We start from the raw sequence: 18,822 nt of genomic DNA, 5'->3' as shown, positions 1-18,822 counted from the left end.
GCTACGTGTGACGTCACTTCCGGTTGCCGTACAGCCACGTCCCGACATTCCCACTTCGACCTGGGATTGGCTCTATGACACAGCAACCATTCTAATATATGCCCTCATATGCAAATGACTGGATGTCACGCAGGCGTCCCCGCAGTGTCCCCGCAGGACACTAATGATGTAATTAGAGCAAACAAAAATTGAAAACTATATACTAATATTGTACAACAGACCAATCATTTGACAGACTTGCCTCTCAATAACAATGTGGCTCTATAGCAATGCAAAACGTATAAACACAAATAAAAGAAAAGATCATAGATTATACAGTCATTCCTATAGTTCACATATTCCTTCCCTATACAGTACTAATACATATTTATACCACAATATATTAGAATTAAAAATTATTTATAAAACAGTTGAGATCTAACTCAATATTTAACCTTTTGGGTGGCACACTATTCATTTAAAAAATCCATTTAGTTTCTCAGACAAATCTCTCACCCTGTTAGAATCTCTCCACTCTGGATATACGCAATCTATCCCACAAAACTGTAATAGTGTGGGGTCCCTATTATGTTTATCCCTAAAATGAAGGGACACACTATGTTTTATAAAACCCTTTTTTATGTTGGCCACATGTTCTGCTATGCATATCTTGAGGAGTCTTTTTGTCCTCCCCACAAAATACAGACCACATGGAAACCATAATAAATATACCACATGAGATGTATTACATGTTAAAAATTCATCAATATTAAACACCCTACCTTCCCTATTTGAGAAGGTGGTGTGGCCCCTATTACTAGTTTTTACTGTCCTGAGCGAAATACATGTTCTACCTGCATGATTTTATCATTTTTGTCAAATTTTTTTTTTGTTGGTCTGGTGCGTCAAGAATTTTCTTGACCACACGGTCACCAACATTGGGTGCTTTTGTATAGATGAATTTGGGACAAGTAGGTAATACCGGTCCCAAATCTCTATCTATGCATAAAATATGTCAATGTCGCTTGTAGATCTCTTCCACTTCCCTATACTGGTAGTGGAAATTAGAGATAAACCCCTATTGTTGATGTTCATATTTTGTTGTGGCTTCCTTATTTTTAAGACACAACTCCCTAGGTAACACCCCCACCTCATGTATAGTGCTATCTAGAACCTTTGCATCATACCCATTTTCCATGAAATTGGCTTTCAAATGATTAGCTTGAATATAATTGTCCTCCTGTCTACTACAATTGCGTTGTAACCTGCATTATTTGACCTTTAGGTATGTTTTTAATCCATACAGGGTTATGTCTGCTATTAACTGACAGGTAACTATTCCTGTCTGTGGGCTTAAAGTAAGCCTTAGTCATCAATTCAAGACCACGTCTTTCGATAGTGACATCCAAATAATATATGCTTGTAGTACTAACCTGGTATTCTAATTTAATATTGTCATCATTACAGTTTAAATAAGATAAAAATTTGTGGACAGAGTCTTCAGACCCCCTCCATATAAATAGTAGATCATCTATAAATCTCCGATAGAAAAACAGCTGGGGTCTATAAGTATTAAAATACATGTCTGTCTTCCAACTCTGCCATAAATAAGTTGGCGAGGCTTGGCGCAAACATTGCACCCATAGCCACGCCAACAAAAATACCCTTGATACCAGAAATAATTATGTGAGATGCAGAAATCTAATACTTTACCCAGAAAACATTTTTGTGTATGGGGGAAGTAAAGATACAAAATCAAATTTAGCCCACAAGATATACAGATATATAAATGCTAGGAAAAATTCAATATTATAATAAAGGGTCTATAAAAAATTCAATTACTGTAGGCCTGAAATGCATGTTTTAATCTGCTTTTACAAAGGGAGATTACAAAACAAAAGACCTATTTTAAAGTATAACTAAAACAAAGGTTTTTTTTTTTTTTTTTTAATTGGGTAGAGTAGAGAATGATAAAAATCCAAGTCAAATTTTTTTCCCTCTGTGTCCCATTGGGGAAATCTCCCGAGTGTTAATTTTGACATCAAATTTGGATTTAGTTTTAGTCATAGTCTTTTGATTAAATTGCCATTTTAGTTTTAGTCTTATTTTAGTCATCTAAATTTTTTAGTTTTAGTCGTACAGTATTTTAGTCGACTAAAACCTAATTTAGTTAAATTGTAATGCATTATTTAGGCATTTCTCTAGAATTGCCAAACTTATTATATACGCCTGGAGTAATAATCTAATAACATGTTATTATTTATGATATTAATGTTTGAAGCCTTTTTCTTATTTTTTTTTTTCTTTCAGCAGCTTAGTAGATTTCCCCTACTTATTCTTATGTGGTAGTGCAGTGTTAATTTTGACATCGAATTTCAATTTAGTTTTAGTCATAGTCTTTGACTACAATGCCATTTTAGTTTTAGTTGTATTTTAGTCATCTGAATTGGTCTAGTTTTAGTCGTATTTTAGTCAGTTAAAATAAGTGTGATTTCGTCAATGAAAAATCCGACTAAGGTTTAAACAAAAGGAAAGCTGTGTAAGCATACTAGTAAGTTACTGTAAGTCCATGACTAGACTTGTCTTTTAAATGTGTAGAATAATAAACAACACAATTAAAATGTAAATTTCAAATTTATTTGTTTATATACTTAAAGAAACTAATTAACTGTCAATTTAAAAAAAATATATGCAGTGTTGTATTCCTAATTCCTAGCCTTCTCCAAATTCTCAAATTCCCATTGCTTTGATGCACTGTTTCAACTTCTTGCTAGAGGGTAACTACGTTTGTTTTCCATGGTCCCACTGTATGTGGGAACGTAGCCACCCTCTCATATCATAACTACAAACCTACATACAAATGCATACAAATGCACTTAGTGCCTGCATGTGCATCACATTTTTCCTCCCCTCAGCCTTACTGACAGTAATTGAGAATTTGGTGCATGCACAGTAAGATCAGAGGGCACTATGCGGTATGGAATTTTTAGTATTGATAGAGCAGTGCATGTTACTACAAATAACATGCATTGCTCCTTCCAAAGCAACAGAAGTAAGGAGGAACGGGAGAGTTTTGGGAGCATGTGCAGGCAACACAGACTGTGTTTATGGGAGAATCAAGCGATTTCTTTCCTGCAGGAAAGAAAATCGCTCCTTCTATGGCCAGCCTTAGTATTATTGTTTAATGCCACCTTAAAGTCCTAAATTATTTTTATAATGTTGCATTTTGCATGGTAATCTAGTAGATATTGTTGATTCTATAATGATGTTTTTTTCTGATTTCTCAGCTTCTTCGGAAAAGGCATATTGGTAATGACATTGTGACAATTGTTTTCCAAGAACCAGGTGCCCTCCCCTTTACTCCACAGACCATACGCTCCCATTTTCAGCATGTATTTATTGTTGTGAGAGTTCACAGTCCATGTACTGCTCACACCATTTACAGTGTTGCTGTGACTCGTACGGCCGACACACCACCCTTTGGACCTCCTTTGCCTCCAACTTTTTTCCGCCAGTCACCTGAACTTAGAGATTTTCTTCTCTCCAAAGCCATAAATGGTGAAAATGCAGCTGAGCGTGGTGGTAAGTTTTTGGCTATGGCCACACGAACAAGAGAAGAGTACTTAAGGGACTTGGCTCGTGATCATGTCACCACAACTACCTTGGATTCATGCTCCTCCAAACTAGCCATCTTGGGCCTTTCTAAGAAAAGGGACAGAGCTGGTAGCACGGGCCCTGGAGATAAAAGTGGAAAAGGGTCTCGCTGGGCATACAGTGTTCCTCCAGAATTTCACAGTTCTGGTGTTCTTGTGTGGACAGTTAAAGCAATGAGCGTGTGTATTCCTGAAGGTACCTATATGCTAGGAATATCCTCTGAGATGGTAGTTTTAGTAGATCCAAAAAAGGAGCGCGAAGGAACGGTATGCTTCCACTGCTCATGTCGTGACGTACTTGGATGGACATACTGCAACAAGGGGGGACTGGACCTTTACTATGGACGGGCTGGAAGACTGTCTCTTTGCCCATTAGCTAACAGTGAGAGTGAGGCAGAAGAAGAAGTAAACCACATTGTCAAGAGGCTGCAGGTGAGATAATTGTGATGGAGAAGACAATAACCAGAAGTGGTTCTACTGCTTGTGTTTTTCCTTTATCTAGGTCATGGTTGCCTCATTTCACACATTTTTTTTTTTTATGTAAAATTTTTATTGGGTTATTACGATACAGAGTATAAATCAATTGACAAAAAAGAGTATACAATTGAATAATTCCAAAAAAAAGTAGCATTTCACTGTAAAGGATGAGTAATGTGGGGGGGGGTTAATGGGTAGGAGGGGAGGGGGAGAGGGTGGGGGATAAGAATACATGGGTATAATTACCTGTATATAAAGTAACAGTGAACTGGTTCAGTCATGGAAGATACATTGGCAGCTTATCAAATTGTGCGTCATGTGTCCTGGAGGAGTGGAAGCTTCCTAACTTATACTGTAGCGAAGACTGTCATAAATAGTTCATACCTACAAACAAAAACACGTAACGTTAATGGCTAGAGGTTTTCTTCCTGGACTAGGGGCCTGTGGAGAATGAATAGTTCTGTAAAACTGGCATTCCGTGGGGGGACCTGAACGAGTGGGGGTTAGAAGAATTGGGCATCTCCTTTATTTTGAGCTTTCCCAAGGTGTTGGTGAGATCGCATTTCAGGTACCAGTCAGTTTACCGGAATGGATAGATGATGGAGGATAACTCTTCGGTAGTGAACGTATGTTCAGTATATTTTCTCCATCTGACAAAGAAACGGGTAATAGAGCGGCAGTTCAATATTATGGTATCTAGTCTCTCAATATGAAACACCGACCGTATGGTTTGCTTTATGGCTTGCAAGGAGAGTGGAGATGATTTGATCCAGTGGAACATGATCGTTCTGCGGGCCGCCAATAGACATATATGAGTCCACTGTGTGAGAGTTGGTGATCTGGTCAGCGTCGATGGGGAGGCTGGTGGATCACATCCAAATAGGCATAAGAGCGGATCTTTAATTAGTTGTGTGTTGTTCACCTTAAATATATATTTGAGCTCTGAGTCCCAAAACGTGGAGAATTGCAGAGCATTCCCATAGGTGGTGTAGCAATGTAGGGAGGGGGAGAGAGCACCAAGGGCATTGAGCTTGGGTAGGTTCCGAAATGCTGGTGCAGAAGGGGTAGTATGCCCTGTGGATGATTCTGAAGTGAGTTTCCCGCCATGTTTCCGACACAATGAGTTTGTGGACGTGGCGATTAGTTTGAAGGATCTTGTCTGGCAGTTCAGTGTCGTTGAATATTGAGGACCACTTCTGGAATGGGGTGAGGTGATATTTATCCGCTTGGTGAGTAATAAGTTGGGAGTAGAGACTGGCAATGGAATAGTCATAATTCTGGAGCACAACATCCAAGTAGGATTTTTGAAGGGGATCTATGTGAGGACCGTGACAAGTTCCCAAATAGCTGAGTAGCTGATGATGGTGAAAAGCATGAGATGGTGGTAGTGAGTATTCTCGTGAGAGATCCTGGTATGTCTTGAATTGTCCCGGTTTATCACCGTACAAGGGAGTAATAGTAGTGAGACCTCGTGTGCCCCAGAGGTTAAAAGCTGAGTAGATAGTGGAGGGAAGAAACATAGGGTTTCCCTGAATGGTTAAATGGTTAGACATCCTTGAGGGTAGCCCCAGCAACCTCCACACCTCCCTCCAGGCAATCACCATGTCCCTAATGAGGACATTCGATTTAAGATGCTTTTAGAGTGGAGTGGAGAACGGCTGAAAGGGTGTATGGGGACACCAAGGCTCCCTCAAGCATATGATTTGAGTACCGAGATTTTCCCGACAGCCAATCTAGACCCTGTCTAAGTAAGCAAGAGATATTATAAAAACATAGATTGGGCAACCCTGCCCCGCCCTCGGACTTAGGGAGACAGAGCTTTTGGAGAGCTATACGCAGGTTTTTTTAGCAAATAAGAAGGCATTAACAGCCCTGTGTATCTTCTGTACATCTGAGTGTTTCAGTAAAAGAGGAATAGTCTGCATCGGATAGAGTAACCGTGCAAAGGACACCATTTTAAATAGATGACATCTCCCAAAGAGCAAGAGGGGGAGTGTCACCCAAGCTTACAACACAATTTTTATTATTAAGGGTGGGTAATTGAGAGTGTATAAGGAAGACGGTTCTCGACCTATGTGTATCCCCAAGTATGTAATATAGCGGGTGGCTAGAGTAAATGGGGAGGATAATCGCCATTTAGTAGATAATCGGGAATTTAGTGCTAGAACGTCACTCTTGTCAAAATTAATCTTAAATCCAGAGCTGAGTCGAAAGGTCGCGTAATGTATCAGAATCTGACAAGGGGTTCAATGAAAAGAGCAGAATATCATCTGCAAATAGCACGGAATGAACAGTTTGGTCGCCTATGGTGATACCGCTAATACCCGCAGGTGAATTAAGGATTCTGGACAATGGTTCAATTGCTATGTTGAAGAGTAAGGGGGAGAGGGGACAGCCCTGCCTAGTTCCCTTAGTAAGAGGTATGGTGTCGGAGATAAAATCCGGAGTCACTAAGCGAGCCGTAGGGGATGCATACATTTGGTGCAAAAAACGTGTAATCGGACCCAAAAAGCCGAATGCCGTCATTACCCTAAATAACCATGTAAAACTAATATTATCGAAAGCCTTTTCAGCGTCAAGTGATATAATAGCAGTGTCCTGCTCCGGGTGTAATTTGGCATACTCCAGCGCCATCAAGACTTTGATGTTCAAGGTTGCTGATCGTCCTGAGACAAAGCCCGATTGAGCTGGATGAAGCAAAGAGGGGAGTAGGGTAGCTAGACGGGAGGCGACTATTTTAGAAAGAATGTCCACGTTTATCAGCAAGATTAGCCTGTATGAGCCTGGGTGTAGTGGGTCTTTTCCTTTTTTGTATATTAGTTTAATGTGTGCTTGGGTTCCAGTGGGAAGGTACGGGCCCCCTTCCCACATGGCGGAAAATACATGTTTCAAAGTGTCGGGGATGAAATCACTAGTCAGTTTGTAGAACTTGGCAGTGTAGCCGTCAGGGCCTGGGGCCTTCGAGGAGGCTAGAGATTTAACCGTCAATTGGACATCTTCTACTGTAATGGGAGTGTTAAGGGTCTCTAAGTGCGCAATAGTAAGTTGGGGCAGTCGCACCTTGGATAGCATAGTCTCCACCATAGCTTGATCAATCGGGTCCTCAGAGTAGAGGGATGTATAATAATCAGTAAGTAGTTTACTCATTTCTGTAGGAGAGGTAACAAAAGAGCCAGCAGTCTTTTTTAGAGCGGAGATATAAGTAGGTCATTTAAAGCCTGTGCACAGTCGGGACAGAAGTTTGCCCGCCTTGTTACCATATCTGTGCATACGAAGCGAGAAGTATGAAGTTTTAGCTGCTTCTTGTTGTTCAGCCCATAGATCAAAGTTTTGTTTGGCAAGTTGCCAGGCTTTATTATTATCCAAGGTGCGAGCATGTGTTAGAGTAAAATGTGCAGATCGTAGCTTCTCACTAGCCTGCATATATTGCTGTCGTGAGTGTTTTTTAAATTGTGCTGTGTATGAGATAATCTTACCTCTATGGAAGGCTTTAGCAGCCTCCCAAAAAAGGTTTGGGTCAGTGAGGTTTGCACCATTAGTGGCGGTATAATCCTCCCAAGAGACACGGAGCATGTGCCTAAAATCCTCTTTTTCAGCTAGGTAGGAGGGGGATCGCCAAGTAAATGAGGGCGATGACGGTTTTCTATTGGTTAAGTGTATAATAACGGGACTGTGGTCTGAGATCAATGCATCGCCGATCTCTGGATCACAGATTGTTGACAGCAAGGCTTGGGATGCAAAAAAATTATCTATTCGTGAAAAATAATTGTGGGGGGGTGAAAAAAAGTAAAATCACGGTCAGTCAGGTGGGTTAGGTCCTAAAAGTCTATAAAATTGATTGATGAAATGGCCCGAGTAAGCGGCGTCGTGTCTTTAGTCAGAGAGTCTGGGTTTCATGCTAGTTTGGACTTACGGCCTGTACGGTCTTCTGGTGGATGCATGACAGAGTTGAAGTCTCCTCCGACCAGGTGGAGAACCTCAGGGGCGGCCAATATCTAAGTCACCATGTCTTGAAAGAAACCACTATCAGGAGAGTTAGGGGCATAGATGTTGGTAATAGCTATGTCTTTAGATGCTAAGGAAAGACGCAGTGTTAGTTTGCGGCCAGTCGAGTAAACCCGGATACCGTGAATCATGTGCCTCAGATTTTTATGTAGCAGAATAGCCACCCTGGCTTTACAGCCTACCGCAGGGGAGCCATATACATCTCCAACCCATAGCTTACGCAAACGTGGTAAGTCATCAGCGGAGAGATGGATCTCCTGGAGGAGGACTATATCAGCACGGAGACATTTTAGATGCCTAAGGATTTGCATACGCTTGTTGGGAGAGCGAAGCCCCTTAACGTTCCAGGAAATGATTTTTAGGTGATCCCTGTCAGTATGGAGAGCCATTTCCATTGTATACGGATTTGAGCAGATGCTAATATGACAGCTAAGCCAATGACAGACCATTCACTAGCGAGGTGAGTGGTACACATATATCTGAGAACTTACGAAGGTAAACAGGTAAAAAACTCAATAAAACATAATAGAAAAAAACAGATCAAAAACACCAAAGCCAGGTGTAAACGCCACCTAATATGCAATACTGACTTCACCTCTTTCCACATGGGGTCCTACACCCATGCAGAGCTCCCGCTTATCGCTCATTCCTCTCTTGGGGTGGAACTGAAGCCTCGGGGGGGAGTGTGTGGGAGTAATCAAGGCAGCTCCCATAGGTGGGGGAGGAATGGAAAGGGAGAGGAGGGATGGGGGGGAGACCCGTTGATGGTGGGCATTAGCAGCCCGACTACGGGCGATTGGTCAAGGTGATGTGTTCAAACCCGCGAAAGAACAAAGGAGCATCTGGGATTGATACGGCCACACAGTGAGATAAATAAACTAAGTGCAGCTAAGTCAGCGTATAATTACAACAAATAAAATATAAGTTGTGTTATTCATAACAAATCAAAGAAAAATGTCAAAGAAGTAGGAGATTAAATTACCAGCTCCCAGTTAAGCTCAGGAATTCGGAAGCCATCTTGCCTGTTTCAGCGAGCTTCTGAGCGGTGAGTTAGTTTAGTGGAGCGACTGCACTTGTATGGCGGCTTTTGAGGACTGGTTTGGTTCTGATGTGGGGTTCGGGAATCCTTGATGCCTCTTGAGGGAGAGTTGTCCGCAGAGTTATGGTGTGTCGTATCCATGTCTGTAGGGTGATTGATGTAGTGTTTCGCTTCAGCTGGGGATGAAAAAGTATGACGTGCTCCCGTAGGAGATATGACATGGAGAATAGCTGGGTAAGCCAAGGTGAACTTGACCTCATTGTTGAATAAAGTTGAGCAGATGGATGAGAATGCTTTGCGCGTTTCATCACCTCCACGGAGTAATCTGCGAATAGTAGCAGGTCTGCGCCATCAATAGAAAGGGTTCGCTTGCTGCAGAATTTCTGCAAGATGGCGCTCTTGTCAGCGTAATTGAGGTATCTGACAATGACTGCTCTGGGTTTAGCACGGTGTTCAGTGTGTTGGCCTATGCGGTGAGCACGCTCAATGATGCATGGCATGCGAAGACCCAGCTGTTCAGGGATAGTTTTGGTACATGAGTTGCACGTTAGAGAATGATTCTGGTAGTCCGATAATCCTGAGATTATTTCTTCTCGAACTATTCTCTAAATCTTCTAATTTATCCCAGAGTTCTCTATTGGAGTGTGTGAGGCTTGCAAGCACAGCAGCATGGGCGGTGGTGTCATCCTCCAGTGAGGAAATCCACTCCTCTGTGTACCATATGCACTCTGCCTGACCCTGGAGCTCTATGTAAAACTGCTCCATCGCCTTCTGCACTGCTGCATCTATTGTGGCTGACAGAGTGGGTGTCAGAAGGGCCACTACCGCCTGGGCTATGCCTGCAGGGGATGTTTGATCGCCCGTTGTGCCTGTGTGATTCTGCAGCGTCTCTATGGGGCTGGGAGCGGGCGCCATCTTATCTGCGGCCACCGCTGTTTCAGCTGGAGGCTGCATAGCATCTGAGGAGGATCGGTTGTGGAAGCACTCCACAAACCGATCCATGTGGGTCACGTCCGGTACTGGAGATGGGGGGGTGTGACCGAGGTGGTTAGCGGCTTTAAAAGCTGTTTTTAGAGAGGTGTGCAGCGGGAGCTCGCTCTGCTTACCTCCTCCTCATGTGGCGCCGGAACCGGAAGTCATTTCACACATTTTTAGTACTTCAACAGTCTTTTGGTTCAGCCCACTAAAAATTTTAGACATACAATTATCACCTAATAATATACTACCGAACACAACTAGCGTGCTATTTTAATGGAAACTGCTTATCCTTTTATCTTATCCTTTTAAAACTGCTTTTCGCTGAAGTATTCTTTCCTTCCATTTCTCTACTTTTTCTGCATGTTGCTTTTTATTGCTTTTAGTGTTGTTCCTGGTTTGTTTGCTTTCTATATCTATATGCTTTCACCTGTATATGGGACAAACTTTCCTTCTTGGACCTTTACATTTCCCACATGTGATATTATTGGCCCTTCTGTTCCCACACTCTTTTTGTCCAAGTTTCACAAAGAGATTGTTATGCCCTGTACATACAGTCAGATTTTCCGAAGGAAAAAGTACGATCGGATTGTGTTGTCGGAAATTCCGATCGTGTGTGGGCTCCATCGGACTTTTTCTGTCGGAATTTCTGACACACAAAGTTTGAGAGCAGGCTAAAAAATTTTCCGACAACAAAATCCGATCAGTTAAATTCTGATCGTGTGTACACAAATCCGACGCACAAAGTGCCACGCATGCTCAGAATAAGTTAAGAGACGAAAGCTATTGGCTACTGCCCCGTTTATAGTCCCGACGTACGTGTTTTACGTCACTGCGTTCAGAACGATTGGATTTTCCGACAACTTTGTGCGACCGTGTGTATGCAAGACAAGTTTGAGCTAACAACCGTCGGAAAAAATCCATGGATTTTGTTGTCTGAATGTCCAATCAATGTCCGATCGTGTGTAGAGGGCATTCAAATTGTGTCTGGAGTCTCATATCATAGACATGTATTATTCAAGATGGGTTCCTCCAGCAATAGCGATAAGCAAGTGCCCTAACATCTGGCACCAAAAAGACAATTCCACTTCTCACCACTTAACCTAATATCTCAGACTGCAGACCACCAATTGAGAAACACTGATATATGCCAATCTTTACATACCTCAGGCACATGAGTGGTGTAACTTCTTACAAGGCTACTGCACATAACCTTCAAGTTAGTTAAACAAGCTTTGGACAAAAATATTAAAAGCTTCAGTTTTGATGGCCCCAGCAATGTGTAGCCAACTTGTCACAAAACAAGTAGCTGGAACCCTGCAAAATGTAAATACTACTGGGCAGGTGCGGCTGTAAAAAATATAGTTCATTTGCATCAGTACTAATATCTCACAATGTGAACAAAAGAGTTTTGCCGCGTACACACGGCCGGACTTCCAGACAGAAAAAGTCAGATGGGAGCTTTTGGTCGGACATTCCGACCGTGTGTATGCCCATCGGACTTTTTCTGTCGGCATATCTGACGGACTCAGATATAGAACATGTTCTAAATCTTTCAGTCGGAAATGCCGACGGAGTTTAGCCCATTGGCAAGTCCGCTCGTGTGTACGCTGCATTAGGGGTAAGATAAGAGCAGTGCAGCTAACCGAAAAATATCTGATCAAGAGACAGTTGATTTACCAAAGAAATACAGGCTTTTCAACTACCAAAATGAATGCTTACTTTGGAAAGTATAAATGTTTCTTTTGCAAAGTGAATGTTCGTGAAGAAGCATTTGCATTGAATGCCCAGTCGTGTGCCAGCAAAAATCCATTACTTATTTTTCCTTGCATGTGATTGAGTATTCAAAGTGAGATTGCCCTTATGTACTAACACTGCCTTTGCAAAGTGAACATTTACTTTACAAAGTAAACTATACAAAGTTCACTTTACTAAGTGGACAGTTAATGCTACTTTAGTAATCAATCAACCCCTTTGCATGCTTGATGCCTTTGAATGTGGCTTACAGTAATGCATTCCATATATCACCATTATGCCCATATTTTACATTTCTTACGTACCCTACGTCACAGATACATGCAGAATTTCTAAGAAATCAAAAACCGTTCAGCAACAGTATGGGTATTTTACCTGTTACAGCTCTAAATAATTGTTTACTGCTCAGGATGCTTGGTTTAAGAATGCAGGAAGTATATTTAACTGAAACAGGAAATACATAACTCAGGAAGTAAGACTGTTGAAGTACAGGAATAGTCATTATGCTGTAAGAATATTGCTGAAAAACAAATGTTTGTTATGTACTAAAAAAGTGTAACATCAGAGCATATTTTAAATATAAAAAAATAATGGGTGAATGTACAGAGAACAAGGTTGTATGATTAAATATTTCAGCCGATTGGTTATTAAAATTATGTAATGGCTTTCAGATGACTAATAGACTTACCAGTGAATTTACTTAAAATTACTTATCAGTGAATCACTGGGCTGTGCTACCTGAGACTTCTGCACAGAAAGGACAACATGGTCCTGACAATTTTCAATATAGCATACTGCCATACTTATATTTTTTTTAATGCTATATTTACCTTGCCTGTGACACACATTCAGAAATGTTAATGGCAAATTGTGTTTGTGAGTTTCCACAATTGACCTTTTGGCCAATATTTGCATAATCAGGATGGGCTGAAAGATCCTAATGTAAGCATGTTGTTTTCCAGATAAGCATACTTACCAACTGTCACGAATTTCCCGGGACATTCCCGGGATTTAGACCCTTTTCCCGGATTTAGCCATTCCCTGGAAATGTCCCGGGAAATTCTTATTTTACCGATTTTTTTTTTTTTTCTCCGCCGCCGCTAGAGGTCCGTGGCTGATGGAGACTAAGTCTCCACATACCAAAACAATTACTGTTTAGTAATGGCGGGGTGGCTCCCATAGAATTTGAGCTGTGGCACCACCCACCTCCTGCCCCGCTGCCGTCTGTCTGTGACTTGATGTGGGAAGGGGCGGGGGTGGGCGGCGCCGCAGCTCAATTGCTGTTGGGAGCCACCCGGCTATTTTGTCCTATTCTGTTTAGTAATGGCGTTGGAGAGAGTCTCCACTGCTGGGAATGCCTGATGTAAGGAAAGGGGGGGCTCCATTGGAGGATGCCTGGTGTAAGGACAGGACTCTGCTGGCAATCTCTGATGTAAGGGGGGACTCTGCTGGCAATGCCTGATGTAAGGGAGGAGTCAGCTGGAAATGCCTGATGTAGGGGGGACTCCGCTGGCAATGTCTGATGTAAGGGAGGACTCTGCTGGCAATGCCTGATGTAAGGAGGGACTCCGCTGGCAATGCCTGATGTAAGGGGGGACTCCGCTGGCAATGCCTGATGTAAGGGGGGACTCCGCTGGCAATGCCTAATGTAAGGGGGGACTCCGCTGGCAATGTCTGATGTAAGGGAGGAGTCAGCTGGAAATGCCTGATGTAGGGTGGGACTCCGCTGGCAATGTCTGATGTAAGGGAGGAGTCAGCTGGAAATGCCTGATGTAGGGTGGGACTCTGCTGGCAATGTCTGATGTAAGGGAGGAGTCAGCTGGCAATGCCTGATGTAAGGGAGGACTCTGCTGGCAATGCCTGATTCTTTCTTTCTTTCTTTCTCCCTCCATCACTCATTCATCTCATACCACACCCCTTCCGAGTCACGCCCATTTAAGAAGAAAAATTTACAGCGCACACATGCAAAAAACATTCTCACACACATTCTCAAAAAAACATTTTCAAAAATATGGGGATTTGGTCACACCATATTGCTATATGGTGCTAAGCCCACTTACTGCGACAAAGTACCCCATGATTAGTGGGTCCTACACTATCCATAGATTTGGGAGATCCTGCTTCTCTGAAACATGACAGCTACACTCTTCTAAATGGGAGAATCTTGAGGTCTGAAGCCCACGATTCCGCTCAAACCACGCCCACCTTTCGGCGCGGCGCGCAAAGCGCGCCACATTTTTCTGTTACGGTATGCCCTGCCTACAAAAGGATGCCACACCCCCTAATTATAGCAAGGCTCCGCCTATATGCAAACAAAGTGTCCCGAATTTTTTTTTTGCAATGTTGGCAACTATGAGGTAAGGAGAAGGATGTACACCAATGAATATATAATATAGTTGCCAAATGTCAGTACCTTAATGCAGGGGTCTCCAAACTTTTTACTTTGAGGGCTACACTGTATATTTTACAGATATTCGAGGGCCAAAAAAATTTCTAAATGAATCCTCAGCCATGGAATAGAGGAAATTCAAAAAAGGCTGCCATCAGCAGGGCTGGATGGTGCACCTGTATCCTCCGCCCGCACCTAAATGCCAGAGCCTCCGGCACCAGGCTAAACCTTAAGTGTGCATGAGGCCTTACATCTGTGTTCCTGTCAGAGCCTCCCTGCCCATTTGTGTCCCCAGCAGAATCTCCACACACAATTGTATCCTCATAAGACTCTCTGTACACGCTTGTGTCCCCATTAGCACCCGCCTTGCACAATTCTATTCCCATCACAGCCACCCCCCTCACATTTATGTCCCCATCAGAACTCCTGCCACACACTTGTGTCCGCTCAGAGCCACCTCCCCACATCCATTAAAACTCCTCCTGCCCATGTCCCAATCAGCGCCCCCCACATGTGGGTCCCTATCAGAGTCCTCCCCTCCACACTTGTGTCCCCATCAGAGCCCCCCTCCACACTTGTGTCTCCATCAGAGTCCCCTCCACACTTGTGTCCCCATCGGAGACCTCCCCTCCACACTTGTGTCCCCATCAGAGCCCCCCTCCACACTTGTGTGCCCTTCAGAGCCCCCCCCCCACACCTGTATCCCACATCAGAGCCCCCCTCCACACTTGTGCCCCATCAGAGCCCCCTCCACACTTGTGTCCCCCATCAAAGTCCCCCCTCCACACTTGTGTCCCCCATCGGAGCCCCCCTCCACACTTGTGTCCCCCATATGAGCCCCTCCTCCACACTTGTGTCCCCATCAGAGCCCCCACACTTGTGTCCCCATCAGAGCCCCTCCACACTTGTGTCCCCCATCAAAGCCCCCCTCCACACTTGTGTCCCCCAACAGAGCCCCCCTCCACACTTGTGTCCCCCAACAGAGCCCCCCTCCACACTTGTGTCCCCCAACAGAGCCCCCCTCCACACTTGTGTTCCCCATCAGAGCGCCCTCCACACTTGTGTTCCCCATCAGAGCCCCTCTTCTACACTTGTGTCCCCATCAGAGCCCCCCTCCACACTTGTGTCCCCATCAGAGCCCCCCTCCACACTTGTGTCTCCCATCAGAGCCCCCTCCACACTTGTGTCTCCTGTCAGAGCCCCCCTCCACACTTGTGTCCTCATCAGAGCCCCCCACACTTGTGTCCCCATCAGAGCTCCCCCTTAACACTTGTGTCCCCTTCAGAGCCTCCCTTCACACTTGTGTCTCTATCAGAGCCCCCAACACTTGTGTCCCCCATCATAGTCCCCCCCAACACTTGTGTCCCCCATCAGAGCCCCCCTACATTTGAGTCCTCCTTCACAGCCCCACACACACAGTTTTGTCCCCCCTCTATACTTGTGTCCCCAGGACATTCCTTTCCCCATCACTGCTATTTCCTCCGTAGATCATTACCTCCTTGTTGCTTCTCTGAAGGGCTGGCATTAGAGCAGACCTACTGCACTTCTCGGGTCCCGCCCCACTTTTACACAGAAACGCTGTTACAGCAAAATATTACACTGAATCTAACTGTGGGGGGTGAAGCTGGGAGGTGCAGCAGATCTGCACTGAAATAACATAGGCTTTGTTGGCTTTCTCGAGTCGCGGGACTTGCACTGCACACCCCCTCAATGCCTGTCAGAAGGCAGAGCAAGCACGCAACTCAAGCAGAGTCCGTCGCCGTAGTGAGTCTGATGACTGCAGCTGCGGGTCGGACAAAACGTCCTAGTGGGACGGATGTGGCCCACGGGCCGTACTTTGGAGACCCCTGCCTTAATGGATAAAAGATTATTGTTCCATATCAAGGTTAAAATTGCAGCGCATCATATGTCTATGTGCAGTGTACTTCTTATGTTAAATCTTTATATTTCATTAAAGAGGAACTGCAGTCTGCTCACATAATTTTTAAAAAAACATCTTTGCCATTCTGAAGCTTCCCTCCAACCACTTTGCATATTATTTTATGTATACTGCGATTCTGTACTTGCCAAACATGCTGCAGAGATCTCCCTCCACTGAGTCTGGCTGCAACGATTTTAACTGTGGGCAGCTGAAGCTGTTGTCTGTTCACTTCCTGGATTTACACAGACACACAGAGGCACACCTCCAGCTCTGCAGCCCTGCAGCTCTCATTGGCCCTCTTCCGTCCTGGCCAGAGAGAGGACTGTGCATGATGTCATAAGTATTTGTCAGAAAGAAGTATATAATGGTATAGTATAGTAATACAATAATATATTTAGTAATACAATAATATATTTTTGGAATATAATTTTGATTTGCAAGAGTATTACGGTGATGGGACATTAGCTAATTAGAACATATATTGTAAAATAAAACAGTAACATTCTCTGCAACTGATATGCTGTATTAATTTCCAGGCCCCGGTAATATTGCCATGTCAGCACAGCAGTACAAACATTACTGTTTTTTTTTTTTTAACCTCCATCATTTGAACCCACACACAAATATTGTGTGCTTTAAAAGGATACTAGAGGATGATGATTTATGTCTTTTTTGCTATTTAGTAGTAATGGTAGTATTTCATATACAGATATGTGAATTTCCTTGTAATGTTGACCCAAGCATTATATAATACTATTAACATCCTCATGGATAGACAGTTGCAGTAAAACAAATTATATAAAGCCAACTGTTATTTCCTGACAGACTCACATGGCAGCATACATTTGGGTAGCTCTGCCCTCGCTTCTACCGCATAGGACCCCACTCCCATCAATTTTCAGGCTGAGCCAGAGGCTGCATTCCTTTTTTGTCCTTCTGACTCATAATACCAGTCAGTATGAAGTTTCCTAACTTTTGGAAGATGTAGCGACGGGTCTCATGCGGGACATCCATGTGGATATGAAGAGCATCCTGTGGTGTCCAGAAGTTTCCGGGCTAACTCCAGTAATCACAGAGTGCCAAGCTAATAGCAGGGTGGTGAATGGCAAACATGCACAGAAGATTGACACCTGTAATAGCGGAAGCTCTGCCAATGGTGAGCAGTTGCGCCAGGTTGAATGCCCTGGTAACAGCAGGTGACCTCTTAAGTGTGCCCAGTATGATAATATGCTTCGCTGTTCCTGCCTGTGGGATCCAGGTGCCATGAGTTGATCTCCCCCTTATGCTCTCCTATATGCTCCTTTCTGCTAGTTTTAATGGCCTTTTGTTTTTATGCTTTTACTTTCCTTCCCTGGCTCTAGTGTCCTCCGGCATCTCATGGCAGCTGGAACACTTCTGCGTCCCATTCCACCACTCTCCACAGCGCCGGTGACATGGTTCACGCATGTGCTGTGTGGCCGGTAGCAGTTTCACGTCTGGGTTTTGGCGCATGCGTGGCAGGCGGGGGGGCAAATGCATCTCAGCAGGGATTTTAAAAGCTGACAGGTCCCTAGGTATGGTTGGGATTCCTGTCAGTCTTGGTGTCCCAAAGTGTATGCCCCAGTCAGAATAGGTGAATGGTTAGGCTTTATCTTTGCCTCCCCGCTCCACCCCCACATGCCAGTGTGTGCTGGAAACTTTTCTCTGTTCCATTGGATACAGGCTCCTTCTTCTGCTACCCTGCGTGAGCCAAGGATGCATCCCTGCCTCCCAGTGGTCAGCCTGTGCACAGCAGGTAACATTTTTTGGCTTTCCATATCCCGCTGTTGGACTTCTGGCGGGTAGAAATTATTCCCTTCCTTGTCTATCTTTCAGCCTTTCCAGGTCCGACCACCAGATTTCATCCAGGGAGGAAAGGGATTTACCTAGGTTGCATAGGCACAGATCCCCCTCTAGATAAAGGCACCACAGGTCTTCTTCACGCTCTAGATGCCACAGAAGAAGTTCAGGATCTTTCTCCAGGCACCATGCTCTCCGCCAGCCCAGAAGACTTCAGGCCCCAGTGGAAAAGACGATGTGCGAGCCGTGCTGGGCCCAGGTTTTGGGTGAGAGTAAGGGTCATGATCAACAGATGGTGTCTCTGGTCAAGCGAGTGGTCCAAAAATCCCTAAAGGATTGGAATGCTGGTCAGACTCAGGATGTGGCCAGCGGGTCGGCAAGTTCCCTGCCTAGAGTCAGCCACAGGGATGTAGAACCCTCCCAGCTTAGTCACCCTTTATTTGGGTCTGCAGACAGTGAAGATTCGGGTGATGATGACAGTTACTCCGGGTTTGATTTCTCATTGGTCACCCCTCTGGTGCGAGCAGTGAAAGAGGCTTTGAAATGGGAAGTGCAGTCCCCCTCAAAACAGAGGAAGTATTTCAGACACCTTAAAAAGGAGCATTGCAACTTCCCGCTGTTACCAAAGCTTAAGGATGTTGTTACAGACGAGTGGACCAAAGCAGAGAGGAAATCATCCCAGCAAGACAGGTTAGCAAAGCTCTATCCATTTAAAGCTGAGGAGGTCCATCACCTTGAATCAGCTCCCCTGGTGAATGCAGCCCTCATGAGGTTGGCCAAGCACATCACCCTGCCTCTGGAAGATGCCATC

The 18,822-nt window shown here is 44.2% G+C and overlaps 1 protein-coding gene across 3 annotated transcripts in view; it reads left to right on the top strand.

The window, feature by feature from the left end:
* SIPA1 (signal-induced proliferation-associated 1) overlaps nucleotides 1-18,822 on the top strand; it is a 478,265-nt gene that overhangs the window by 304,407 nt on the left and 155,036 nt on the right. For all 3 annotated transcript variants that reach the window (XM_073605152.1, XM_073605151.1, XM_073605154.1), the window contains one exon: nucleotides 3,267-4,064. In XM_073605152.1, coding sequence (XP_073461253.1) covers nucleotides 3,267-4,064 — 798 coding nt within the window. The remainder of the gene's footprint in view (nucleotides 1-3,266; nucleotides 4,065-18,822) is intronic.

The sequence above is a fragment of the Aquarana catesbeiana genome, linkage group LG11, assembly GCF_042186555.1.
Source record: "Aquarana catesbeiana isolate 2022-GZ linkage group LG11, ASM4218655v1, whole genome shotgun sequence".
NCBI classification, from domain to species: Eukaryota; Metazoa; Chordata; class Amphibia; order Anura; family Ranidae; genus Aquarana; species Aquarana catesbeiana.
Note: the sequence above shows the minus strand (reverse complement) of the source record. Positions and strands in the feature narration are given on the sequence as shown.